At 37.9% G+C, this 27,969-nt stretch overlaps 1 protein-coding gene across 2 annotated transcripts in view; it reads left to right on the forward strand.

Moving 5' to 3' along the window:
• Positions 1–27,969, forward strand: part of VPS8 (VPS8, CORVET complex subunit) — a 259,945-nt gene that overhangs the window by 5,439 nt on the left and 226,537 nt on the right. The window contains exons 2-8 of one of the 2 annotated variants that reach the window (XM_021069973.1): positions 4,056–4,301; positions 5,109–5,177; positions 11,272–11,402; positions 13,446–13,539; positions 17,689–17,721; positions 18,690–18,744; positions 22,975–22,980. In XM_021069973.1, the coding sequence (XP_020925632.1) occupies positions 4,149–4,301; positions 5,109–5,177; positions 11,272–11,402; positions 13,446–13,539; positions 17,689–17,721; positions 18,690–18,744; positions 22,975–22,980 (541 nt within the window). In that variant the 5' untranslated portion in view covers positions 4,056–4,148. The remainder of the gene's footprint in view (positions 1–4,055; positions 4,302–5,108; positions 5,178–11,271; positions 11,403–13,445; positions 13,540–17,688; positions 17,722–18,689; positions 18,745–22,974; positions 22,981–27,969) is intronic. The other variant, XM_021069974.1, reaches the window with a different exon arrangement.

Here is a 27,969-nt window from a genome sequence, read left to right on the forward strand (position 1 = left end):
CCAGGCTAGGGGTCCAATTGGAGCTACAGCTGCTGGCCTACGCCATAGCCACAGCAATGCCAGATCCGAGCTGCGTCTTTGACCTACACCACAACTCACGACAATGCCAGATTCTTAACCCACTGAGCGAGGCCAGGGATCGAACCTGCAACCTCATGGTTCCTAGTCAGATTCGTTTCCGCTGTGCCATGACAAGAACTCCCAGGTCTTTAACTTTAGAAGAATTTAGAAATCTTGAGGAAATTTAAAATTTCTTAAAAAACCTATTCTGTGTTCAGGTATTGTTCAGGCATTGTTCATGGTATACCCCAGAGAGTACCAACATATGCATGCTTTAAGTTGTTATGTCATTTATTCCTGACAGTAACTCTGCAAAATATGTAGTTGCATTCCTAGGAGTTGGGACTCTCAATTGTAAGTGACCTCCCACCCCCACCCAAAGGAAAAAAAAAAAGAAGAAAAATTGGGAGAGTATGTTTACTTATGTAGCCAAAATGCCAAAAGTCTATAGCCAGAGCTAATATCATAAAAGACTGGAGCCTGCAGCTGAATAATATCAGGACCCTCTCTCCTCCTCTTCCCTGGTTGCTTTCATCCTTGCTAGAGAATCTGTACCTAGAGTGTAAATTCTGTCAGTAGAGGCTGATCTCCAGGGATGGATGCATAGTAGGTGCTTAGTTGATATGTGTTGAATGAATGAACTTTTCTGAAGAACAGAATTGGATGGAGGGTGGGAGGATACTGCTCAGCCTTATTATTCATTGTTTAGTGCACAGTGGAAATGGCTTTTCCTTACCAGTTCCATTTTAATTAATTGTGGTGAAGGACCCTGGCTATACTGTGTAATTGCTATTACTTGGGGATTTTTTTATTGACAGCCTCTGCAAGAATCACATGGTTTGAAGGAAACTTTCCCAGAACAAGAGGTGATGCTCCAGTCAGACAGTACAAATGGCTACAATATTTCATCTTATAGATGTAGAAATAGAGGGGCTCTGAAAGGGTAGAAAATTGGCCAAGGTCACAGATAGGAACTGGGAAAGTCCAGATTCAAAGTTGGTTTTAATCGACTCTTTGGCTTACATTCTTTGCACTTTGCCACCACATCACAATAATAGCTCAGTGAAGTGAGGGCTGAAAATGAAGTAGGGTAGAGTGGCAGGATGATGTCCTTTTTCAGAGAATGATTGATTTCTTGAAACTTCTTCAGTGTGGTATTGGCGTTCATAGTGAGTATTGGAGTTCACAGTGACCTGTTCTGAGAACCTCTTATTAACTCCAGATAGAAGACATAAATAGAACCAGAAAAAGTTGTTTTCCTTTTCTGAGTTATTTTAGGGACAAAGATGTGAAAAATGAAATGTTTTAGGTTATTGTATCATTTAAAGTTTTTGTTTTTGCTGTGTGGTCTTTTCCAGTATTTAAAAAAATGTGTAAGAAGGAGTTCCTGTCGTGGCTCAGTGGTTAACGAATCCGACTAGGAACCATGAGGTTGCAGGTTCGATCCCTGGCCTCGCTCAGTGGGTTAAGGATCTGGCATTGCCATGAGCTGTGGGGTAGGTCCAAGATGTGGCTCTGGCATAGGCTGGCAGCTACAGCTCCAATTCGACCCCTAGCCTGGGAACCTCCATGTGCTGCAGGTGCGGCCCTAGAAAAGGCAGAAAGACAAATAAATAAATAAATAAAATAAAAAATAAAAAAAGTGTAAGAATAAAATTTAACTATCCTCAAGAAACACTGAATATGAATATGTGCATGTTTGCAAACATTCCTTGATGAATTGAAATCATTTTTGCTAAGTGGTACAAGTAAGAGTGAACTTTATTAGGAAGGGATTTGTCATGAGCCAATTCAGTCTTCTTTGAAGAAAGGCTTTTAAACGCTAATACTACTTCTGCTTTTGGCTCGTTGCAGAAGAAGTACGTTTAGTACCGATTGGAAAGATACTTTCAGATGTTGCCAGATACTGAGTGCCCTGTTAGGTCTTCTAGGAATGTATTTGCTAGCATGTGTTTGTGGGATGGAGCCTTAGAGCCTGTCTTCTGTAATGTGAAATAAATTAGCCTGTATTTGGTAATATACCAAATGTACTAGCTAGAAAAATTGGTTTCATCTCTTAAAAAAAAAATCTGTCTTCATGAGTCTGCATGGCTTACACTTCATGATAAAAAAGAGATACTAAAGGGAGTGAATATTTTTCATTATGATAAAAAAGAAATATTAAAGGGAGTAAAATTCATTTTAAGTAATAAAAAATAAGCCTAATTAGATAAAATTGTCAGTGAGTTCTGGGCATGTTATTGTTATTATTAACATTATTTTTGTCTTTCTATGGCCACACATACTCACAGCATGTGGAATTCTCAGGCTAGGGGTCAGAACTGGAGCTGCAGCTACCGGCCTAAGCCATAGCTACAGCAATGCCAGATCCAAGCATCTGCAAGCTACCTACAAGTTTGCGGCAAGAGTCAGATCCTTAATCCACTGAGCAAGGCCAGGGATTGAATCCACTTTCTCATGGATAACAATTGGGTTCTTAACCTGCTGATCGACGATGGGAACTCCTGGGCATGTTATTTTTATTATTATTTTATCTTTTGTCTTTTTTTTTTTAGAAAAAAAATTCTGCAGCATATGGAAGTTCCCAGGATAGGAATTGAATTGGAGCTGCAGCTGCTAGCCTACACCACAGCCATGGCAACGTAGGATCTGAGCCACATCTGCAACCTACACCACAGCTCCCAGCAATGCTGGATCCTTAACCCACTGAGCGAGACCAGGAATGGAATCCGAGTCATCATGGATACTGGTCGGATTAACATGTTACCACTGAGCCACAATGGGAAGTCCTGAGCATGTTATTTTTTAACAGAACAATAGCAAGGACTAATTCTCAACTCCCTTTAAAAAATTAATTCCTCAGTGGCTCAGTGGTTGTCAGCCTTTTTCCTGCCTTCACTTTGGTAAAGAATAAGAATGAGAGAAGTTTCTATAGTGAGGAAGTTTGGTGGTGGTGGTGATTACACCTCCTGTGGGGCAGTGTGTAGTGTAAAAAAGCTTCCTACTGAGAATTTCTGCTAATTGTGGAAAACAGCTAGGCTGGAAAACAAAATGACCTTTGTTTTTATTATCATCATTACTGTGGCATTATTTCTATTTTCATAGATTTGGTAAACAGAGCTAAGTGATGGACTTTTTAAAGTTCAGCATAATTATAACAAAACCAAAAAACATTTACAAGCAAATTTGTTACACTTAATTTTTTTCCTGAATATATTTTTAGTTTTCTAGAAATTTTGGAATTTTTTTCTAGACAGCTTTTCAAGTAAACCAAATTGTCTCTTTCTTCTTGATATGGTGTTATTTATAGCTACGAAAAATCAAAACAAGTTGCATACATTTTCTTTTTCTTTAGTATTTCTGTTTTTCCTCAAAATGTCTGTGTTTCTTTTTAATGAGCCTTCTTTCCAGACATCTCTAGTCACCTGTAAAATTATTTTATCCTCGGCATCATTGCTGTCTCCCCTAGTAGATTTGAACCTTTAGATTTGCTAGTATCATATTAAGTGACTAGCTCTCCATCTGGGCTTTCTGTGTCCGTGCTAAGTTCCCTTAGACACCTGTGGCCCTGTATGGATGCCAGTGACAGAACTGGTCTATATGCTTATCTTCAAGGAGCACTGGAAGTCTACTCATGTTTTTGAATGCGTAGGAGTTAATTGCAGCTCTTGATACCAGTTATCTACATGTTCTTAAGTACTTAAATCTAGTTGGTACCAGGTCTAGTGGCTTGTCTCAAGTTTGTCACTATCACCAGACTTAGGACCTCGGGTGATGGGCCACTTCCCAGACCCATGGGTCAAATGTTCCTCCTTTATGCTCTTATAGAAACCCTCCCCCCATGTCATACCCTGTACTCTGGTATTGATTGCTCTTTACTGATAATCAGATGATTGAGTGAAGAATCAGTTTCCACAAAAGTGTGACCCAGTAAGTCTTTGGAATGTCCGTTTGAGGAAATCTAAATGATATATATTTTTTTCTTTTTTGAAAAGAGATCTTCATTCAGTTCATCATGATCTAAGCCCAAAAAACAAAACAGACAAAACCTTGCTTATATTGACTGAAATCGTTTGTTAAAAGTCAATATGGAAAATGAACCAGACCATGAAAATGTGGAACAGAGCTTCTGTGCCAAGACTACTGATGAAGAACTGAATAAATCTTTCAATCTAGAAGCTTCACTTTCAAAATTCTCCTACATAGATCTGGACAAGGAACTGGAGTTCAAAAATGATCTGGTAAAAATTCAGCTTTCGTCAAGTGATAATGTTTAATCGAAATGTTGGTTAGAGTGTACTTTATGATCCAAAGACTCTAAATTTATCATTTTTATGTGGATTCATAGGCATCTATATATAGTTTTATGAGGTGATACTACTCTTCATTTGTATAATTCATTAGTTTATGAAACACTTTAATACATTTCATTTGACCTTTACAGCACTCTGATACTCCCCTTTATAGGGGGAGAAACTGAAGTGCGGCTGTATTTAATGACTGCTCAATATCATAGAGATAGTGATAGGTTTAGAATTCTTGTGCAGTTCATTTTTTTTCCCCATTGATATTTTACTAATAGGTTTTTGTGACCATGAGAATATTTAATAAGTTGTTTAATGTAATCATCTCCCGCCATAATTTATGAACTAACTAAAAAATGCAATGTTAAACCTTTGTATCTTGCTTACGACTTATGTCAAAACTTAGAGAATTAGGGCTTGTCATAAGAAGTGTTGTTTTTTTTTCTCGTTGAAAGCAGATGCCAAAGCCCTTCAATGGAAGCTTCTTGGAAAGGGCTGTCAGGTTGGTGCAGTCAGTGCATATTTGTCCTTGATAATCACTGAATATGTGGAAGGAAAGGGAGCAATTCTGTGTCTTTTGATCTGACCCTTTTTATCATGGATTATTGAGTTGGCTCTCTGTATGAAGAGCTTGGTATTATGTTTGTCTCCTAATTGATAATGGTTCTAATAAGTTAAAACACCTTCAAGATTATAAGAAGGAAAGCATCATTTTGTGAGCATTAATTTCTCTTCTCTCTTTAGATTGATGATAAGGAATTTGATATTCCTCAAGTTGATACTCCTCCAACACTGGAAAGCATACTAAATGAAGTAGGTATATGTTAATGATCGCTATCACTTTATGGCATTGATTTTTTTTTTTTTTTTGTCTTTTTTTTTAGGGCTGCATCCTCGGCATGTGGAAGTTCCCAGGCCAAGGGTTGAGTTGGAGCTGCAGCTGCCGGCCTACGCTACAGCCACAGCAACGCCAGATCTGAGCTGTGTCTGTGACCTACACCACAGTTCACAGCAGCACCGGATCCTTAACCCACTGAGCGAGGCTGGAGATTGAACCTATGTCCTCATGGATGCTAGTCAGATTCGTTTCCACTGAGCCACAATAGGAACTCCTATGGCATTGATTTTAATACTTCTGAGTTATAGTGTATGTATCTAGATCTTCATTGTCCAATATGGGAACCACTAGTCACATGTGGCAATTTAAATTTAAATCGATTACAGTTAAATAAAAATTCATTTGCTTATTTGTACAAGGCACATGCCAAGTACTCAATAACCGCATGTGGCTAGTGGCAGCTCTAGTGGATAGCTTAGATGCAGAATATTTTCATTGTTGCAGAGAGTTCTACCAGACCGTGGTGATCTGGATTGTGAGCTTCTCAAGGGTAGAAGCCATGCTTTGTTCATCTCTATGGCTGCTACGATGGTTCATACTTGGTAGGCTAAAGAAATGTTTTATTAAGTGAGTTGAAATATTAAATTCACATCACTTTTGAGATTTGTATTACATTTTGAAAATGTTACCTCTACTAGTGATGCTCAAATAGCTCATCCTCTGATAAGAGCATCTGCAGTCCTGTAAAGCACTCCATCACCCTTCAATGTAAAGAAAATGATGCCTTTATAGTTTATCTCACGAATACCATCTCTGTTAAAAGGTTTTTCAGAGTTGCAAAATGATGTTATTTTCTGAATTAGCAGATCATAAAGGCTTTATAAAGGAGCCCTGGGGAAGTAGGTGTTGGGGAAGTGGGCCAGTTTTTTTGTGCCCTGCATCTGTCGACAGTTCTTCAGCTCAGTCTTGATCTTTTAAAAACTTGCTTAAGACTCCCATTGGGGGTTTTTAGCTTTTAATTAGAAAAAGATGTAAAAAATCTATTTCGGGTCCATGATTGTGTTTTCTAAAAGATAATGATGTAAAGGTTCTTCAGCAGAAATGACCACAGACCCCATAGGTCTGAATGAGTTGGAAATAGACTTTATTCTTTATCTATACTTCCAGGGTTATAGGCATACTATATAGGATGTAAATTACTTTCTCTGTGAATTATATCTTTTTCTTGTATGAATTTTGCGTCTTTTTAAAGTATCGGCTTGATGTTGCTGTTTGTATTTTAACTTTAGAAGTGTGTGTGATCTCTGTTAATAAGACTTAAGCATTTATAATTTTAACAAGGCTTTGGTCAATGAAAAAAATACCCCATTAGAGTGATATTTTTTGCGTGCTTTTTAATGTAGAGGAAATCTTTTTTTAGAGATGAAGAGATTAAGTTTTGTCAATTTCAATAACATGGCCTTAATCACATACTCATTTCAATTACTAAGTAAGAAATAAAAATAATCTTAGAGGACTGGGTACAAAGCCCTATTTGTACATATTTATATAATAGTGACAAAGAAAATAGTGCTCATAGGAATGAGACTGCTTTCATAATGAAGGAAAACTGTCTGTGCAAAATTTACTTATCTACTGGTAACAGTTAAGTACAGTCATTAGTGGTTTACTGAGAAGATAATACTATTATCATCCTCAAGAGTAATTTGGGTGCCTTGTGTATTTGGATCAAACTGTTAAACACTAGGATTATGAAGTGTTACTTGACTGTCTCTGACTTGAGAAAAAGGACTGGAAACTGGCAACTTTTCACCCCACCAGGGAACTAGGCAGGTGGATAAGTGAAAGTAAAAATAATTAAAGTTGTAGAATATGAAGACTTTTTTTTTTTTTTTCTTTTTGGGGCCACACCTGCAGCATATGGAGGTCCCAGGCTAGGGGTTGAATCCTAGCCACAGCTGCTGGCCTATACCACAGCCACAGCAACTTGGGATCCGAGCCCCGTCTGCAACCTACACCACAGCTCACCACAACGCCGAATCCTTAACCCACAGAGCGAGGCCAGGGATCGAACCCGCAACCTCATGGTTCCTAGTTGGATTCGTTTCCTCTGTGCCCTGAAGGGAACTCTGAACATGAAGACTATTAAGGCAGAAGAAGTATTTAAGAAAATTATTTTAAAAAAGAAGAAAAAAGGACAGAAGTAGAACACTTGCTCTAGGATATGCTCTAGGAACATTCTATAATGTTCATTAAATATCAGCCTGAAAAGGCACTGGGAAGAAATAGACATCCAAGATATTTTACAGAAAGAGATTACTGAGACATCCTAAATCTCAGAATTTAGGGCGTGAAGTAATGTTACTAGGCCTTGTCATGCTTTGACACTGTGCTACTTCTGAGGTTTTTCATTTTGAAATTCCATTCTCTAATCCTAATAATCCTCCCCCACCGCCACCCTGGCACTTCCCTTACTTCCATTAAACCTGCTCTTTGACCTCCTCAGGACCAAGTCTCTTGATCCTTCTTAGTCTCCCAGTCTCTGAGAATAGTCCTGCTTTCACCTCAACTCTACTGTTGGATCATGTAGCCAGAAATTTCTTTCTCTTTTTTCGCCACACCCACGGCACGAGGAAGCACCCTAGAAGCCCCTGATGCGCTCCTTCAGTACCCAACCCCAGGATAATCACTGTCATGACTTCTACCAGCATTGATGGGCTTGCTTGCTTTGAACTTCATATAAATGGAATTTTACAGTATGTGCTTTTGTGTGTCTGACTTATTTCACTCAGTAAATATGTTTTTATTAATTTTTTTTTCTTTTTTGTCTTTTTGCCTTTTTTAGGGCTGCACCTGCAGCATATGGAGGTTCTCAGGCTAGGGGTCCAATTGGAGCTGCAGCTGCTGGCCTACGCCACAGCCACAGAAACGCCAGATCTGAGCCGAGTCTGCGACCTACACCACAGCTCACGGCAGCGCCAGATCCTTAACCCACTGAGCAAGGCCAGGGATTGAACCTGCAACCTCATGGTTCCTAGTCAGATTCGTTAACCACTGAGCCATGTCGGGAACTCCTGTTTTTATTTTTTTACTTTATGTTTCTTTAGAAGCACAAATTATTTACATCTTTAATTTTTTTTTTTTTTTTTTGGTCACACCCACAGCATATGGAAGTTCCTGGGCCAGGGATTGAATCCAAGCCACATCTTCGACCTGTGCCACACTGGGGTGACACTGGATCCTTAACCCAGTGCAATGTAAGGGGGATCAAACCCATGTCAGCACAGAGACAATGCCAGATCCTTATCTTGCTCTGCTACAGCAGGAACTCCAATATTATGTTTTTAGATTCATACATATTTTTGCTGCTGCTAATTGTTAATCCATTCCCATTGCTATGTAAACTTCTTTATTATTTTATACCATTATTTATTCATTCTACTATTTATGGGCTTTTTTTACAATAGAAAGTGCTGCTGTGATCTGCAGTTCATCTGGAATTTTCTGTGTGTGTGAGGTCTGAGGTAGCACCATTTACTGAGCACCATTCTTTTCTGTGGTGTCACTTTTGTGTTAAATCAGTCCATCATGTACATGTGGGTGTGATGCCACTGACCTTTCTATACTTGCCTCAATATCACACTCTTAATATTTGAATCTTTATGTCTTTTTTTTTTTTTTAGGGCTGCACCCGCGGCATATGGAGGTTCCCAGGCTAGGGGTCGAATCGGAGCTACAGCTGCCGGCCTGCACCACAGACATAGCAATGCAGAATCTGAGCTGCTTCCGAGACCTATACCACAGCTCACGGAAACACCAGATCCTTAACCCATTGAGCGAGGCCAGGGATCGAACCCGCAACCTCGTGGTTCCTATTTGTATTTGTTTCTGCTGTGCCATGATAGGTCTTGATATCTAGTAGTTTCAAATCTTCCAGTTTTGTTGTTGTTCTTCATGATTGATTGCCTTTCTTATTCTTGGTCTCTTGTATTTCCATGTAAGTTTTAGAACCACTTTATTAGTTTGCATATATACATACACGCCAACTGAAATTTGATAGGGTTGTGTAGATTTTACATATTACTTAGGGAGAATTGATGCCTCTGTTGTGTAGCTAGTAATTTTAAATTCAGCTTTATTGATATCCTCAATTCTCTTTTTCACTTTTTTCCCACTTATCCTGTAAGCCCTCAACCCTGGCTTAATTTAGGTAATCTGTTTTCTTTAATTATGTCCCCAGGCTGCTTAAGAAAATCAAATTAGATTCTGATTGACTCGCCTGCTTAAGACTTCGGTGTTGCACTTCTTATTTATGAATTGTTTCTTTTCCCTTTCCCTGTGGCAGTCCATCCGTTCTTATACAGATCTCAAGTAACATAACAGCTCCTTGCTAACCGGCAACCTGCCCTTAGCAATCTTACTTGTGGAGTTACCTGAAAAACAGTTGAAAATATGGCCTAAACCTTAAAAGAAACGGTGGTACTAAAGAGATACAGATTTTGGAGTCATTAGCAAGACAGGGTACTTGAAGCTACAGCTGTGGATATGCTCGTTCATATAGGAAGTGTGTGAAGTGGAAAAACATGAGGGCCGAGAATATAATTCTGGGGAACATCATCCTTTAGAGGTTGGGCTGAGGAGAAAATAGAGAACATGACTGATAGAAGAGGCCAAGCAAATTGTAGGAGTAGCAGATAACAGGTGTATTTGGAAACCATGTGAAGAAAAACTTCAAGGAGGAAGGAAATGGTCAGTAGTGTCAAATGATGTGGACAGGACAAGAGCACATCAGCTGAAAAGAGGCCCATGGATTTGAGTAGTAACTTGAGCAGCATTAGCCGTCAGTAGCTAGTAATGGGTGGAGAAAGTGGAGGCAATGAGTATATACTCATTTCTTAAGAACAGGGATGGCAGTGGTCAGACAGAAGGTAGTCCAACTGAAAGAGAAGGCATGGTCACGACATTTTTCTTTAATTAGTCTTTGCTCAGAATCAACTTGTTCAAAGCTAAACTCATTCCTCTTTATCTGCTGTCCTGCTTTCTTATCTCAATTGGCACCTTTTGCTTTTGCTTAGTTGGAATCTTCTTTGACTTCTCTCCCACCCCAAAAGAAAACAAAACACTGTTTAAATGGTAAGCAAGAATTTTGGATTTTATCTCATGAATGTCTTTCATGGTTCTTTCTCTTGACCTCTTCTGCTGTATTCCTAGACTGGACTGTCCTCTCTTTGCCTGACATTTGCAGTAGCCTTCTTACTGGTCCTTAGTAGTCTTCCTGCCTCGGTCTCCCCCCTCCACCCTCATCTGTCTTCGTTCTGCCCTCTTTCTCTTTCTGAAACATGGTCCCCATCATGTGTGTTCATTTCTTAAATATCTTAATTGCCTTCCCACTGCCTATTATATATAGCTTACTGATTTCTTAAGTAAATGATACTGATCATGAGTCAGGCATTGAACTAGGCACTAGGGATACAGTGGTGGACAAAATAGACATGGGCCCTCCTGTCACTTAGCTTAATGGAATATAGGCTTTTTAAAAGTTGGGCCCCAGCTTATCTTTCTAGGATCGCCTCCAGTGCCTATTCATATACCCCAGTCATTTTGGACTACTTCCTTTTTCATTGGTAAAACCCATGTTGTGAAATCACTACACATGCTATTTCCAACCCAGAATGCCTTCCTTTTGTCTGCTTGTCATATTTTTCTAGACATATTATTTGTAGTCAGGTGGTCCTTATTGTCTTCTAATCAGCCATTGGCTGTTAGTTAACTGGTAAAGCATCTATACAGATTTGAATTTTAAAAAATGTTCTGCAACTAACAGTGATCTGTGTAACTGCTCCTTCTATCTCTGCACGAAAGAAAGTTTTGGAGTGAACTCCTTGTAGGAAGAGATATCAGAGTTGAAATTTAATTCTGTTCTGTGATTCTTGGGTCAATAACAGTGCATGGGAAAGGGGTGAAAAGAAGAATAACCATATGAGTGTTTGGGAGAAACCCATTAAGGCCTATTGGACTTATAGAGTATTTGGAATTTTGAGTTTATTGATCCATGTTCTTCTCATTTAGACTGATGATGAAGATGAATCTTTTGTTCTTGAAGATCCCACGTTGTTAAACATTGATACTATTGATTCTCACTCCTATGATACTTCATCTGTGGCAAGCTCCGATAGTGGTGACAGGACCAACTTAAAAAGGTAAGTATTTAAATCATACTTGTGTACAGTGTGGTCTGCTGAAGCCCTGCATAGGAAGTGGAGGGCCTGTGGATCTCAATAATATGCTTATTAAGCCCTGAAGATCTTGGCACTGTCGAGGAGAGCGGACAAAAAGGTGGCCTCTAAGACCGCCATCTTCTGAGCCCCCAACAGGAAGCCATGATAACAGCCAGGGGCTCCCGGAAGCCAGAGAGCCCTTGGGAGGTGCACACATCCAACCTGGTCCAGTGTCTGTGGTGGAAACTGGGGCTTGGTTTACCTCACCACCTTCTGTTCCCTCTGCTCCCCACCCCCTTCCTCCTGCTCTCTAAGGACAACTCCAGCATTTCTTCATTCCCTTGGAATGGGTTCAGAGGAGAGTCACAAGGATGATTAAAGATTTGGGAAAAGGACTTCTAACCCTAAATAACTTCATTTTGGCTGCTTTTCACCTTCCAAATTCTTGGAGAGCACATGAAAAGGAAAGAAGTGGAGGGAGCATAATGTAAATACTTTATTGAATTCATGTGTAACTTTAATGTTGATAAATTGTCGGTGTATTTTTCCTCACTTCTTAAATTTTGCCCGAATCAGTGCTGTCTTCTTTAGGTTGTCAGCTCTTGTGGGGTAGGGACCATGGCTGGATATATTAACTTGCTCATCATTTTCTTCTACAAATAGATAACTTAGTATTTTTCAGCTTTTTTGAGATAAAACTGACACACAGTGCTATGTAGATTTAATACAGTGTAATTTTTTTATATATGTATATATTGTGAAACCATAATAGGGTTAGTTAACACTTAACACCTTTTATCACCTCTCAAAATCTTTTTTTTTTTTTTTTTTTTTGCAGTGAGAACATCTAATATTTACTCTCTTGGTGACTTTCAAGTGTATAACACAGTGTTGTTAGCTGTAGTCACCACATTATGCATTAAATCTTCAGAACTTATTCTTCTTAAAACTGGAAGTTTAGGGAGTTCCAATTGTGGCTCTGTGGTAACGAACCCAACTAGTATTCATGAGGGTGCAGGTTCAATCCCTGGCCTCACTCAGTGGGTTAAGGATCCGGCATTGCCGTGGGCTGTGGTGTAGGCCAAGGATGCAGCTCAGATATCGAATTGCTGTGGTTGTGGAGTAGGCTGGCAGCTGCAGCTCTGATTTGACCCTTAGCCTGGGAACTTCCATATGCTACAGGTGCGGCCCTAAAAAAGCAAAAAAAACAAAACAAAAAACAAAACAAATAACACCCTGGAAATTTATACCCTTTGATTAGCATCTCTGTATTTACCCCCCATCCCTGACTACCAGTGTTCTACTCTGTTTCTCTGAGTTTGACTCTTAAAAATTCTACATATAAGTGAGATCCTACAGTGTATGTCTTGCTCTGTCTTATTTCATGCAGCATAATGCCCTCAAGGTACATCAGTGTTGTCACGAATGGCAGGATTTCCTTCTTTCTTATGGCTGTAATATCCATTATATATATATATGTCTCTTTGTGTGTGTGTGTATACATATATAAACATATTCTTTATCCATTAATTTGTAAATAGACTTTTTTTTTTGTCTTTTCTAGGGCCATACTCGCGGCATATGGAGGTTCCCAGGCTAGGGGCCGAATTGGAGCTGTAGCCGCTGGCCTACACCACAGCCACAGCAATGCTGGATCCTTAACCCACTGAGAAAGGCCAGGGATCGACCCCACAACCTCATGTCATGGTTCCTAGTCAGATTCCTTAACCATTGAGCTACGATGGGAACTCCCTGTAGATAGACATTTAACCTAGGAACGGGTTGAATCAGTGAAAAAGGAGTGGTGGCTTTACTCATTTTTCTGCTTGCGCTTCTCCAAGGTTCAGGGTGGATTTAGTGCAACATCTTAATGTGAGATTGTTAGACTCTTCATACCTCTTCAAGAAACAAAGCTAACAAATTACATACACTGTTGTTTTTATTTTTTTGTTCTTTCAAGGCTTTAAAGACCCTGCCTTCCCAAATTTTTTTTTCCTGTTCTTAAACGTTTTTCTTTTTTTTAAGAAAGAAGAAATTACCTGATTCTTTTTCACTCCATGGATCAGTTATGCGACATTCACTTTTGAAGGGAATTTCTGCCCAGATAGTGTCTGCAGCTGTAAGTATTTTGTTCTCTCCCCCCAGCTTTATAACCTGCAATGGCATAATGAAGTAGGAATGAGCATAAAACAAAGCACAGCACTTCTCTTGGCCTGAGGCTTAAGGAAAATAGAATCTGGCTTTCATGGGTTTTGTGTGATTATTTTTGACTCATAAGACATGGCTACACATCTTGACATAGAAATTAGTGCAGCCATGAAATAAAGGTCTGCCCAGAGTCTCGGGTGTGCCTAAATGAAATATGGCAGCAAGCCTAAAAGAAACACTATCTGCCTTTTCTTTAAATTCCTTTTCAGTTTAGTTGCCATCTTGTGTATTTGGTTGAGGTAGAGTGCTTGTTTTTTTAGTCTTTTCATATGGAGAAATGATTGATCGGAATCTTTTACAACTGGGTGATTTTTTTTTAATTCACAAAAGTCTTTTCATGTACCTTATTTCATATACTCTTACAACTTTGAAAGTAGGGAAAGCCATATCCTATTTTACAAATGAGAAGACAGTCTCAGAGAGGTGATATTAACTTTTACATCATTGGGTTAGTAGATAGCAGAGCAGTTACTCAAAATTGGGGTTTTGGCTCCAAGATTAGTGCTGCTTTGTTCTGAAGTGGGGGTGGTGTTGGTTAATGTGGGCAGTGTATAATGGCTGGAACAGAATATCTGTGGCCTTTCTGAAAATGATTTAGAGTGCTGGGTTAATATAAAAATATTTAATTATCTGTCAAGACAGTAGATGCTGATTCTGGTATGTTTTATCAGATTTTCCTTTGACCTCATGGTCTGTAGTCTTATGTGGTCTTTCAGTTTTGGTTTTCTGAATTCAATATGTAAATTCTATAAATAATAATAGTAATACTAATGAGAATGATGACAGATTATACCCCAGGACTTTGATGTGTTTTTATGTTCTTTTTAAGAAATTTAATTGGTATTTTGCATATTCAATTTGGACAGTTTTGATTTTTCATGAGGATGAGAGATTGATACAGAAGTGGCATCATGACCCCATAACTACATTGTAATTTTCAGATTTATCAGAGAAAGCTCTTATTGCAGAAACCAAAAAAAAAAAAAAAAAAAAACCAAACAAAAAAACCCCAAAACCAAAAAAAAAGGAAAGAAAGAAAAAGTGTTTTCTGTGGGCAGTTGGTATACCCTGACCCAGTTCATATATCATGAAGAAAGTTTAAATAGAGAGATAGTCAAGCAATGGAGGAAACCTGGGCAATTGTCCTTCCTCTTTTAGGTGGAGAGTAACTCATATTTGCTAGAATGGGAACCACCTGTTGAGGATTACATTTCCATGACGTTCTCTGAATTTAATCCTTATGTAGGTGATGAAATTCATTCCTTTCAAAATCAAGATGAACCAGAACAGTCATTTGACCCACCTGTGCAGTTTTAAAAATATTTTGAATAATGGAGACTGAACTAAAACTCAGACATTGAACAATGATTAGATAAATCTGTTATTTAAAAGGGTTTCTCCTCTCTCTTGAAGAGGAGGGAAAAATTCTAATAAATCCCAGAGTGTTTGCATTCTGTTCTTATTTCACTGCTATGGCTGAGCTCCTTTGGTATGTTAAAATGAAACCTGCTTTTCCTGTGACAGTCTTCATACTCTGCTTTCCTAATTTTGGATTATCAGCTCAATTTAAATTGTATGCTTTTCTGTGATGGTTGGTTTATTAACATGTAAAGCTAGTTATATTTGTGGGTCTCTCCCCTGAATAGTTGTTCAATAGTGCCTTCAGCCATGTGGATAGTGATGTTATCAGGGCTGCCTAGGGCCTTGATAATTATAAAGAACACTTAGGAGAGATGAAACTTTTGAAATTGTGAACCTCATTGTTGAATTTTGGAATCATCCTCAAAGTAATATGATATGTGGCTATATTTAAAACTAATTCAAATTAATCTTTAAAGGATATTTATCACTTTATGATCACCTAAGATAATAGAGATACCTTAGCATAGTGTTTTTGAAAAATGTGTCTAGGGCATAAAACTCCTTAGGGTTCTTATGAAAATGGAGATTCCTGAGCACCACCCCCAGGCCTACCGAATTGGTCTCTAGTTCTAGTGGTGTGGCATAGGGATCTGTGGTTTTAACAGGTATCCCAGGTGATTCTAATGCACCCTGGCTTTTGAGACTCAGTAGCCTAAGATGCTTGAAACACTAGCACTAAAGTTCTGTGACCTCTGGAGTACGTCCCACATCTCTGGATTTTTAGCTTTTAAAGTTAGCTGACTTCTGATTGTATTATTCAGGTTCCATTTTAACTGTAGTTTATATTCTTTTTTTTTTTTGTCTTTTGTTGTTGTTGTTGTTGTTGTTATTGTTGCTATTTCTTGGGCCGCTCCCGCGGCATATGGAGGTTCCCAGGCTAGGGGTTGAATCGGAGCTGTGGCCACCGGCCTACGCCAGAGCCACAGCAACGCAGGATCCGAGCCGCGTCTGCAACCTACACCACAGCTCACGGCAACGCCGGATCGTTAACCCACTGAGCAAGGGCAGGGATCGAACCCGCAACCTCATGGTTCCTAGTCAGATTCGTTAACCACTGTGCCACCACGGGAACTCCAATAAAGTTTTTTTTTTTTTTTTCTTTTTTGTCTTTTTGCCATTCTTGGGCCACTCTCGCGGCATATGGAGGTTCCCAGGCTAGGGGTCTAATTGGAGCTGTAGCTGCCAGCCTATGCCAGAGCCACAGCAACATGGGATCCGAGCCATGTCTGTGACCTACACCACAGCTCACAGCAACGCCGGATTGTTAACCCACTGAGCAAGGGCAGGGATCAAACCTGCAACCTCATGGTTCCTAGTCGGATTCATTAACCACTGCGCCACGACGGGAACTCCTAGTTTATATTCTTGAATTGCTGTCTCATTCAATTCTTTTTCCCTATCCAGGACACAAATCAATTATTTATCAAGTATTTATTGCATGTTTCTTAATCGCTGAGCATTATGTTAGGCATCCTTTACACACACACACATCTGCACAGAGTTGAGTACCTCCTGCTGTCCAGACATGATACTAAGCAGCCTTGGTGATTGGTCCTCCTTATAGTTCCATGTCCTGGAGTAAGTTTCTTGAGCTAATTCCTAGGAAGCTCTATAAAGTTGGATAAAATAGATTCTAAGAGATTATAATAATGAAGTGAGCACACTGTAGGGACAGACAGAAAAGAAACATAGAATTGTTACAAAGAGCCTGGCCTGGGAACTGAAGCCCTGAGTTTGAGACACAGTCTACCACTTCCTGAATAATCTTGGGCAAGTCACTTAAGCTCTTTTAATCTTAATCTCGAGAATCTTATCTGTTTTCCTCACCTGGAAAATCAGAATAATACTGCTTGTTTTATTCATCTCTCCTGGTTTGAGAATCCAGTAGTGTAATGTATGCATTTATAAGCTCTTCGCTACTACAGTGCTAATCACTGTAAGCCCTTGTTATTATTTAAACCTATAGAAGCATCAAATAGATACCCTTACATTTATATGATACTTTACATTTAATTTGATTCTCAGGACAACTCATTGAAGAGGACAGGATAGTATTTGCCTTTTCCTTGAGCAGATGAGGGACTAATAGCAGAAGGGTGAGGTGACTTTGACAAGGTCATCACTTAGTTACTGTAAGGATCTGGGACTAGCACTTGATTGTTGATTTTCTTATTTGACTGATTATACCCTGCTCTTGTTTTACTTAAGGGTTATTGTATAACTGCTGGGTAAGAAGCTTCTGCTTAGAGGACGGGTGTCTTTAGTATATGTTTCCTATTTCTAAAATCTTTATGTACTCCTCCTACCATTTGGACCCATAGTACTTAGTGTATTTACATTATTGAAAATAAAACCTCTTTCCCCTCTCTTTTCTTTTATGTTTTGTTTATATCAGTACCTTCCTAAAGCATCTGTTACATTTAGTAAAAGAAAGTGATCTACTCTTGTGCTCTTTATATTTTGTTGGTATATACAACTTTTGTAGTTTCTCGGTTGGGGGCAAAAATGAAGCTTTCACCTCATGTCTGAATTGATTTGGATCAGAGTATACAAAAAGAGAGGGCCTTAAACGTTTTTCTTTTTAAAAATGGGAATATCTTTGCAAGTACTTTTTGAATTTTTAAATTTTTTTTTTCAGGACAAAGTAAATGCTGGCTTGCCTACAGCAATTGTAAGTATACTTTAGATATACCTTTAAGGTAGGTAGCTTTTTATTTGATTGGGTTTTCTTAGATTTATTCTTCTAATGTTCAAAGTTATTATACACATTTTCTGATAGTAAATTCATATGCCATTTACTGCCAGTAATCAGATTTACAATTTAGCTGTGTTGAATGTTCTCATCCTTTCTAGTGTATTGTTACTTTTCTTTTTTGTTGTTATTGTTTTGAGAAGGACGTAATGGAATAATGATAAGCTTTTTCCAGGTTTGTTTGTATGTGGTACTACCCTACCAAAGTAAATTTGCTTATTCTGTGATTTGGCTTCCCTTTGGTTATAGGGAGTGGAAAACAGTATTCGGTAAAATCACTTTGTGGTAAACAGTACACTTAACAGCTCTGAACTCCATTGCCAAGCCTGCCAAATAGTAAATCTGTGGAGTGATTATAGAGAACTGGGGGATATTGAAAGCACACTAGTGCCTTCTTTTCCGTGATTTCCAGCTGCCTCTTGGAGCTTTCTTGTTAGTCAGTCAATGGTTGAGGAAGTGGACTGGTTATTGAGTGTTCCTGATGCCTCTTGGCTCCTGTGTATAAACTGGAGAAGAGCTTTCTCATTCCTTTCCCACACCTCATAGGAGGCTCTTGGCTGGGTAGCATAAGTGCCTCTTATTTTGTGCGGATCCCTGAGTTTTTAAAAAAAATTGCTTTAGGGGAAGTTGAGTGGCACATTTTTACCTTTAATGTTGAACATATGCTATTTTGATATTGTCACCCTTGGAGTAAATTTAGAGGGATTCCCAGAAATAAGATATCCTAAGTTTATTTCCTGTTTTGCCTCCTAGATGAAATTCTCCTTATTTATAATAGTTGGTATGTTATCTGATGCCTAGAGGAAAGAAGTCCAACAAATTCAATTCTGATTATTTCAAGATCCTTGATGTATATCTTAAAATGTAATCTTCCCTTTTGTTCTCAGGCAGTGTCCAGTCTGATAGCAGTGGGTACATCTCATGGATTGGCTTTAATATTTGGTAAATTTTCTAACTACTTATTTTAAATATTAAGTATTTTGGGGGAGTGTTATTAATGTCTTTTAATCACAATTTATAGAGGAAACTTTATTTTTTTGAAAAAGGCCAGAAAAACTTGAAAAGTAGCAGTCAGTATTTTTCTAGTTAAAAATTACTTGATTCAGCTTCATTTTGTTGCTCATTGCGATTTATTTTCTTCTTTATGAATTTATAAACTATCATATCATATCATAGATCTTTTGATTCTCTGCAGACCTAGGCAAAAAGAAAATAAAGTTGAAAGGGACATGGGTTGTCATTTTGTCTGCCTCAAGTTTGTGGTAGTGGTAATTTTTTATTCTAAATCGTATTCAAATAGGTATTCATAAACATCTTCAGGGAAAGAGATTCCCAGGCTTTCTTAGTAATTTTCAGTAACTCTCAGAGTTCCCGTCGTGGCTCAGTGGTTAAGGAATCCGACTAGGAACCATGATGGTTGTGGGTTTGATCCCTGGCCTTGCTCAGGGGGTTAAGGATCCTGCGTTGTCGTGAACTGTGGTGTAGGTTGCACACACGGCTCGGATCCTGCATTGCTCTGGCTCTGGCGTAGGTTGGCAGCTACAGCTCTGATTAGACCCCTAGCCTGGGACCTCCGTATGCTGCAGGTATGGCCCTAGAAAAGACAAAAAAAAAAAAAATTTTTTTTTTTTCAGTAATTCTCACTGACAATTTTTCTTTTTTTAAATTTACAGTGTAAATCCCTCTAAACTGAAAAATTTTTAGCCCATAATCACATTCTTTTTTTTGTTTGTTTAAGAAGGGAACTTAGCTAGGTTTATCTGTATGGTATGTAATAATCCTAAGTATTTTCTCAGTTTTTTCCCTAACTAAATAACCCTAGTTTTAATCTTTCTTGGCTTTTGCATTCAATACTATAAGTAAAACATTTTGTTCTTTTTTTTTTTTTTTTTTCATTTAAAAACTACTAGATAGGAGTCCCCATTGTGACTCAGTGGAAACGAATCTGACTAGTATCCTTGAGGATGCAGGTTCAATCCCTGACCTCACTCAGTGGGTTAAGGATACGGCATTGCCTCGAGCTGTGGTGTAGGTCACAGATGGTGCTTGGATCCCATGTTGCTGTGGCTGTGGTGTAGGCCAGCGGCTGCAGCTCCAATTCAACCCCTAGCCAGGGAACTTCCACGTGTGGTGGGTATAGCCCTAAAAAGACAAAAACAACAACAAAAACTACTAGATAATATTTTCCTGTCATTTTTATTGTTCTCTTATGGATCTTAAATCTTTTGCAACTCTCTGAAATGGAATTCCTGATGACACTGTTTTTAATAAGGAATCTACAGGATATTGTGTTAGGATTACCTGGGAACACCTTAATAGCAGAACCACAGTTTGATCTCTGTGGGCTTTGCATCTTTATTTATCATATGAGTAACTAGTTATTTTCCCTTGATTTTGAACAATTTGATTTGCTATTTATACATTATTCATTATGCCAAAAGCCTTATTTATGATGTGATTTTAACATCTAGTCTTTTCAAAGGTGATTGATACAAAGAAGTTTTATTGTCTGGGCTTGAGAAGAATGGAAGCAAAAATACAATTCTTTTGAGAGAAATTTAGAAATGATTCTTCAAACAATTTTGTTTCTTGTTCCATAATATATATTCATAAGAGAAAATCTAGATGAGCAGAAGTTTGAAGATATGCAAATTCCACCATCCAGGAATTCCCTAACATTTCTGATAGCCTTCTGATCTTTTTTTTTAAAATACGTATTTGTGTGGTATATATGTACACATCCCTTAATGTGATCATGTTGATTTATAACCTTTTTTATTATAATGAGCATCTTTCCATGTAATTATATATTCATCTATAACATTACTTTTTTTCTAGAGTAAGTTATCAACTTTTTAAAAAATTGAAGTGTAATTGATTTACACTGTTGTGTTAATTTCTGGTGTACAGCAAAGTGATTAAGTTATATATTCTTTTTCATATTCTTTTCCATTATGGTTTATTACAGGATTTTGAATATAGTTCCCTGTGCTATACAGTAGGACCTTGTTTATCTATTTTATATATAGTATTTTGTATCTGTTAATCCCAAACTCCTAACTTATCCCTTCCCCTTTGGTAACCATATTTTTTTTCTGTCTGTGAGTCCGTTTCTGTTTAACAGCATTTTTAATGGCTACATAGTGTTCTTTTAGTTTTTTGGTGGTTTTTTTTAGGCCGCACCTGTGGTCTATGAAGTTCCCAGGCTAGGGGTTGAATCAGAGCTGCAGGTGAAGGCCTATGCTACAGACACGGGCAACACCTGAGCCAAGCCTCATCCATGACCTATGCTGGAGCTTGTGGCAACACCAGATCCTTAACCCACTGAGATAGGCCAGGGATTGAACCTGCATCCTCATGGACTCTTACATAGTATTCTTTTAAATGGAGTCACCATAATTTACTTAATCATGCCCTATTATAAGACAGTTGGGTTGTTTCTAAGCAAAAAATAGAGTGATGAATGTCTTTGTAACTGCATTTTTGTGTACATGATTACTTCCTTAGGACAAATTCCTAACAGTGGAGTTGCTTAGGTCAGGGTATGAACATTTTGAACACTTCTGATGCATACTGCCTAATTAATTGCCTTCTAGAAAGTTTTACCAGGCCCCTCTCCTATTAGGTATAAGAATTCTTGCTTTCCTATGAGGGCATAGTTGGTATTGATAGAATTTTGGGAAGGGATCTTAAAAGGACTTTTAATTCAGTCCCCTTATTTACATGTGAGGTGATTAAGAGCCAGAGAAGTTAAGTAACATGTAGAGAGCCAAGTTCAGAATCAAGGAACACTGAATCCTAAGATCAGTGCATTTTCCCCCTTTTCTTCCTGTCCTGAGAGAAAAGAGGGCAAATTCCAAGATATATAGGAGAAGAACAGAAGAACTAAGATGAATGAGGACAGAATATAATGCATATGTTTATCTGTCAGCAGAAGTCTTGTTCATTTTTTGTTTCTACTTACCAGTACTCACTTTTCTTCAACTCTGTCTGCTTTAATATCCCTTCTTTACCACAAGGTTATAAGAATATATGTCTTCTTAAAATCAAACCCACGTAGAGCTTACCGCAAAAAATTAAAACGAAGTCTTTTTAAAATAGAAACTAACAGGTGGAGGAAGTTCCCTTGTGGTGTAGCGGGTTAAGGATCTGGCATTGCGGCAGCTGTGGGGCAGGTTCCTGGCTGGGGAACTTCCACATGCCATAGGTGTGGCTCCAAAAAACCAAACCAAACAAACAGAGGTGAAATATACTCAATGAGTGTAAGTTTCCTTAAAAAAAAAAAAAAAAGAGAGAGAGAGAAGAGTGCATTGTTTTTTGCTTACCATCTCTTTTTTATTTCCTTGGACCTGCATTCTAATTTTTTTGAGTTCAGCAGCTTTCATGTAGACTTGATGAAATAGTAATCTTTCATTACAATTTCATAAAAAAAAGTATGCTAAAGTGAACATTTCTGAGAAAGAATCATAATATTTTAGTTATGTGTTGGATTTTTAATTATGCAGTTAATAAATTATACTCATTATTTTTGAAGGAATCAGATATTTGGTCAATGAGTTTTAACAAATGGATTAAAATTTGCTTGAAAACCAGGAACAAATGGCAGAGTAATAATACTATGAAGTGTCTAGATTAGAGGTCTGAGTAAAATCTGATCTTTTAAACATCTTTGTTAATCTTAGGAAAAAATGCAGCAGGAAGAACTACTTGTTTAAGTACCATTAGATTCTCTTTGGAATGGAGGCTTGGGTCATTAAAATAGTAATCATTATAAGCTTCTCAAAAGTGACGTAAATTGCCTATTCTTATGGAATTATAGATATATGGTATTTATTGTGTATCTTGGCTCTTAGCTAAATACAAACTCTCAAAAATTCAGATCTTAGTAAAGATGTCTCCCTATCCCAAAGCTCTTAGTTTTCCAGTTTTGGGGTTGTTAGTATACTTTAGTAGATTATCTTTTTGAAATTGCTTTTGTTTTTATCAAACTTAATGGACTTAGATTTACTGTGCTTAAATTTGGATATTTTGCATTTTCTCTATTTCCATAACCAAAACCTAAATATAATCATTTTCACTTACATTCTTGAAATTTTACCTGTCTTTTCTCTGAACTTTTGAACTGATTTCTTGCTTTTCTTTTTCTTTTGCTCTTTTCTCCATGGATTCAAGGAAAAGGTATAGTAACTTTGGTTTGCATGAGTAACTTTTTTTTTTATCTTTGTAATGTTGAAAGAGAATGCTGTCAATTACAGTTGGTGCCCTCTTATGAAATGCTTATTGAAAAGAACCAGCTAGTTGAAGTTGGTTAAAGCAGGGAATTGTTAAAAATTATATTTGTATACCTTCAGGCTTTATTTTAAATGAAAATATATAAATATTTATTTTTCCCTTAATCTTTTGATATAGTCAGAACCTTTTCTTTTTCGTTCTTTTTTTTTTTTTTTTTTTTTGTCTTTTCGCCATTTCTTGGGCCACTCCTGCAGCAAATGGAGGTTCCCAGGCTAGGGGTCAAATCACAGCGCGGGATCCGAGCCACGTCTGTGACCTACACCACAGCTCACGGCAATGCCAGATCCTTAACCCACTGAGCAAGGGCGGGGATCGAACCCCCAACCTCATGGTTCCTAGTCGGATTCCTTAACCACTGAGCCACGATGGGAACTCTTGAAACTTTTTCTTTGCAATTGTATCTGCCGTTTGGAGGTCTGGAACGTCTTTTTTGGCATAAGCTGTGACAATGATGGGCCTTGCAAAATTTGGACTTTTAATTAAAAAAAAAGAAGTAAAAACTTAAGACACCTGTCATCAGCCAATCAGTGTGCAAAATTTTAGATTTTCAGAAAACTTCTTCTCAGTTTTCTACAGTTATCCTGTCCGCACCTTACTTCATTTCAGTTATTCTAAAGCAACTCATCTTTACCAGGTTTTTCTGAAAGCATTCATTTAGCTTTCACAGAAACAACTCTTTCATTCTGTTTCATCAGTTGACATATTGTTTAATTCAGTATTTAAAGTACAGTAATATTAGAGTGGCATGAACAGGTTTGGAAATGAACATAGCTGACTCTTCATCAGCATCTGCATTCCAGAAAATAGCCAGTTAGCCATAAGGAGTTATTGTGTCCTGGGCTTTAGTCAGTAAGCTTTACAGAGGGAATGGAGAACTTTAATTCCGTGTGTTTGTTAGGTGGTGGTCAGGTAAAGTGCTTCTGCTGTTTTATGAGGATTGATGAAAAATTTTTCCTAACATTTTTTATTCTTTTCCTTTGGTCTTAGAGAATGTTTTAATATATACAAAAGAGTGGTATTGAAGAATGGTGAATACTGGCAATAAAAGTAGAGCTCTACACATATAATTAGATTTTGATGCTTTCTAGGACCTATGTATTTCCTTCTTTAATGGTCTTTGGAATCTAGTTAAAACAAATTAGTGAAGAAATAGAAGATTAAGTTAATTTTGGTATATGGAAAGAGGAGAAATTCTTTTTTTTTTTTTTTTTTTTTTTTTTGTCTTTTTTTGCTATTTCTTGGGCCGCTCCCGCGGCATATGGAGGTTCCCAGGCCAGGGGTTGAATCGGAGCTGTAGCCACTGGCCTACGCCAGAGCCACAGCAACGCGGGATCCAAGCCGCGTCTGCGACCTACACCACAGATCACGGCAATGCCAGATCGTTAACCTACTGAGCAAGCGCAGGGACCGAACCCGCAACCTCATGGTTCCTAGTCGGATTTGTTAACCACTGCGCCACGACGGGAACGCCCTTTTTTTTTTTTTTTATAAATTCTTTTTTTTTTTTTTTGTCTTTTTTTGCTATTGAAATTCTTGAAATATATGCAAGTTTAGATTTTTATGGCTACAATAGACTTTATATATTTTTTATGGCTTTTCTTTGCTACTTAGCACATTACTTTTCAGCCTAGAATATGCTGAGTAAGTAAAGTCTACTTTGAAAGCTGTACTAATAAATAGATATAATTCATTGCACTGTCAAATGGATGTGCTTTTTGTGATATCTGGGCTTAATTTCTTTTAATTAACTGGTAAGCTATTTAGTATTATTAATAATAGTTCTTCGCATTTGTACCATTGGATAGTTTTCAGATTTTTCATAGGCATTTTAAAAATTTAAGCTCAGTGCTAACTCTGTGATGTTTATAGGAAAAATGATACTTATTTTCATATTTCTTTGTTTTCGTATTTCTTCCTTTTTTTTTTTTTATGGCCACACTTGTGGTATATGGAGGTTCCCAGGCTAAGGGGTGAATCAGAGCTACAGCCACAGGTCACAGCAACATGAGATCTGAGCCACCTCTGAGACCTGCATCACATCTCATGGCAATGCTGGATCTCCAACCCACTGAGTGAGACTGGGGATCGAACCTGCAACTTTGTGGTTACCAGTCAGACTTGTTTCTGTTGCTCCACAATGGAAACTCCTGATATTTCTTTCCCAGATCAAGAACCCTCTTGGAGTGGAATGTGGAGAGCTCTGATTTTCACCTTTCTTGCTTCTGTCCAGGTCCTTTTGCTCTTTGCATATAACTTGAGAGATGAAGTGTTGAAGTGTTTATCTTCGCCAAAGACCTTTATGTAGAATTGTCTAGAATAATCTGGACTACAGAATGTTCTTCTAGTGGAAGAAACCTCTTCAATAAGATCCTGTTTTCTTCTTTCACAGAAATTCTATCTTTTCTGAATGTAGTCTAAACCATGTAGCAAGTTTGTTAATATGGTACCATAAATACGGAATGTATAATGATAGCAATAAGAACTGATAAATATCTTTGTGCAGTTAAACTAGCTTACATTTTATGTACTGTCCATTACCTCATAGCCATGCTACTTTATAAAGGAACATTATAAAGATAATGAACAATACAAAAGTCAAGGAGAAGAATTGAGAATGTTCAACATAGTCCTATGGGATATAAATTTAATGCATATTTCAGAAGTGACTAAGGTTAATAATTTGGTCCCTGTCTTAGCTAGTTTTTACTATATAGGACTGTTAGGAAAGCAGTTGTGTTTGGGTTTTTAATGTAGAAGTTAGATAGGTCTTTTTCCCTTCCCTCTTTTTTCTCTATATCCTTTTTCTTAATGGTACCCTTATTCTCTGTTGTGATACTCCTTAATTCTCCTATGCTTATTTTCCCTGAGTTATAAGAGTACTTAAATAGTCTCATTTAAAGTATGAACTTAGCTAAAGCAGAAAGCAGGAGGGAGTGTCTTTAAGTATCCATGGGTCAGAACTGTGTAGGGTTTGGATCTCAAAGCAGGGATTGCAGAGGATCCAACAGGATGTTGTTCACATACACTACTCTGCCTAGAAGGCAGGCAGCTCAGGCTAAAGGGGCTTCTTTGTGAGGCTGGCGTGGAATTTCTGTCATTGCCCTCTTTCAGTCCTTTTGGTAGACTACATGCTTGATTCGAAGTGGTAGTATATAGAGACCATTGCTGTCCAACCATTGAATCTTGACAGTCGGCAGAATAAGGTCTATGGATAATCCACTAACTGTATAAGGTGGCTCTGATAAGATAAGGATTTTGGAAAGCACTATTTGAGCCATACAATTCCAGTGAAGCAAAATAAAATGTAGTGTCATACATAGAGCCAGGGAAAAGGGGAATTTTAATAATCTGGATTAAACCAGAGGAGGGAAGGAAAAGTATGTAAGGGAAAAGGTAAGGAGGGAGTTCCCATTGTAGCTCAGCAGGTTATGAACCCTACTCATATCCATGAGGATATGGGCTCGATCCCTGGCCTCACTCAATGGGTTAAGGATCCGGCATTGCCATGAGTTGCAGTGTAGGCTGCAGATGAGGCTTGGAACCCATGTGGCTGTGGCTGTGGCTGTGGCCAGCCGCTGTAGCTCTGATTTGACCCCTAGCCTGGGAACTTCTCTATGCCATAGGTGTGGCCCTAAAAAGCAAAATAAATAAATAAATAAAAAGTAAGGGGAAATCTGCAATTGTAATAATTTTAGGTGAGAATAAACATGATGACTTTTAAAGTACATCAGACCTTGTATATTTATGAATTTTATTCCTTTTCTAATGTTCCTTTTGGAAGGCTAAGATTGAAAATGATTTCAGAAAACATCAAGTATTTTCTGTCTGTTAGATACAATACAGCTATTAATTGGGTTTGAACTCCTCGGGGAGATGGGGTTGCTATTTGAGCCTACTCATGAACACAGAAAAATATTCTTAAGTATTCGTTTTGGATGGGCTAAAGAACTTACCTAATATTATTCTCTACATTTGAGAATGGAAATTACAGGCTCTTTCTGATAACTAGATTTACCTTTGTTGGAGGAAGACTTGCAAATGTGGCAGCTCTTCAGATGATTGTTAGATGCCCTCTGGGTGCAAGGCACCAGGCTAGGTATTCTGGGGGGTGCTGATCACTCATGACCTCAGCCGTTAGAGAGGTCATAGGCTAAGAATGGGAATCAGAGGTATTTTCCTCCAAAATGTAGCAGGTGGATGGTGAAGGAAAGCACAAACAGTTGCTGGGGGAGTTGAGAGTACTCTTGATTGTTCAAGTAAGGTGGGTTTTGTTTTTTTTTCCCTCAGTTAAATTTTGTGCCTTCTTATGTTTAAATTTTTTATTTCGTTGTTTTCAAGTGTGTATAATAATGAACTCTGTATAATATAAAATAAACATTACCTAGGAGAAGCCCTATAGGAATTTCTTTTAATTATTAGATAATAAAGTTTACTAACATTTGAGTGCCTCCTGGAGACATCAGTGGTGATTAAGACAAAATCCTTGCCCTTAAATAACTTAATCTAGTGGAGATTTGAATTAATTTGTTTTTAGAATATCAAATGTTGACGCTTGAAAAGAATTTTCATAAGTAGTTTAAACATTTACTCTGTGATTTTATTTATACTATTAATTTGCCTGGTAAACCTTTTCTTCGTGGATAATATAAATGTAAATTTCAGCCAAATTCTAAATGAATAAATTTTGATTCTTGAAGTTTTAAAGCTACTTTTAAAGGTGGTATTTCAGGAGTTCCCGTTGTGGCTCAGTGGTTAATAAACCTGACAAGTAACCATGAGGTTGCAGGTTCCATCCCTGACCTCACTCAGTGGGTTGAGGATCCAGCATTGCCGTGAGCTGTGGTGTAGGTCACAGACGTGGCTCAGATCCCACGT

This window comes from Sus scrofa, chromosome 13 (genome assembly GCF_000003025.6).
Source record: "Sus scrofa isolate TJ Tabasco breed Duroc chromosome 13, Sscrofa11.1, whole genome shotgun sequence".
Lineage (NCBI taxonomy): Eukaryota > Metazoa > Chordata > Mammalia > Artiodactyla > Suidae > Sus > Sus scrofa.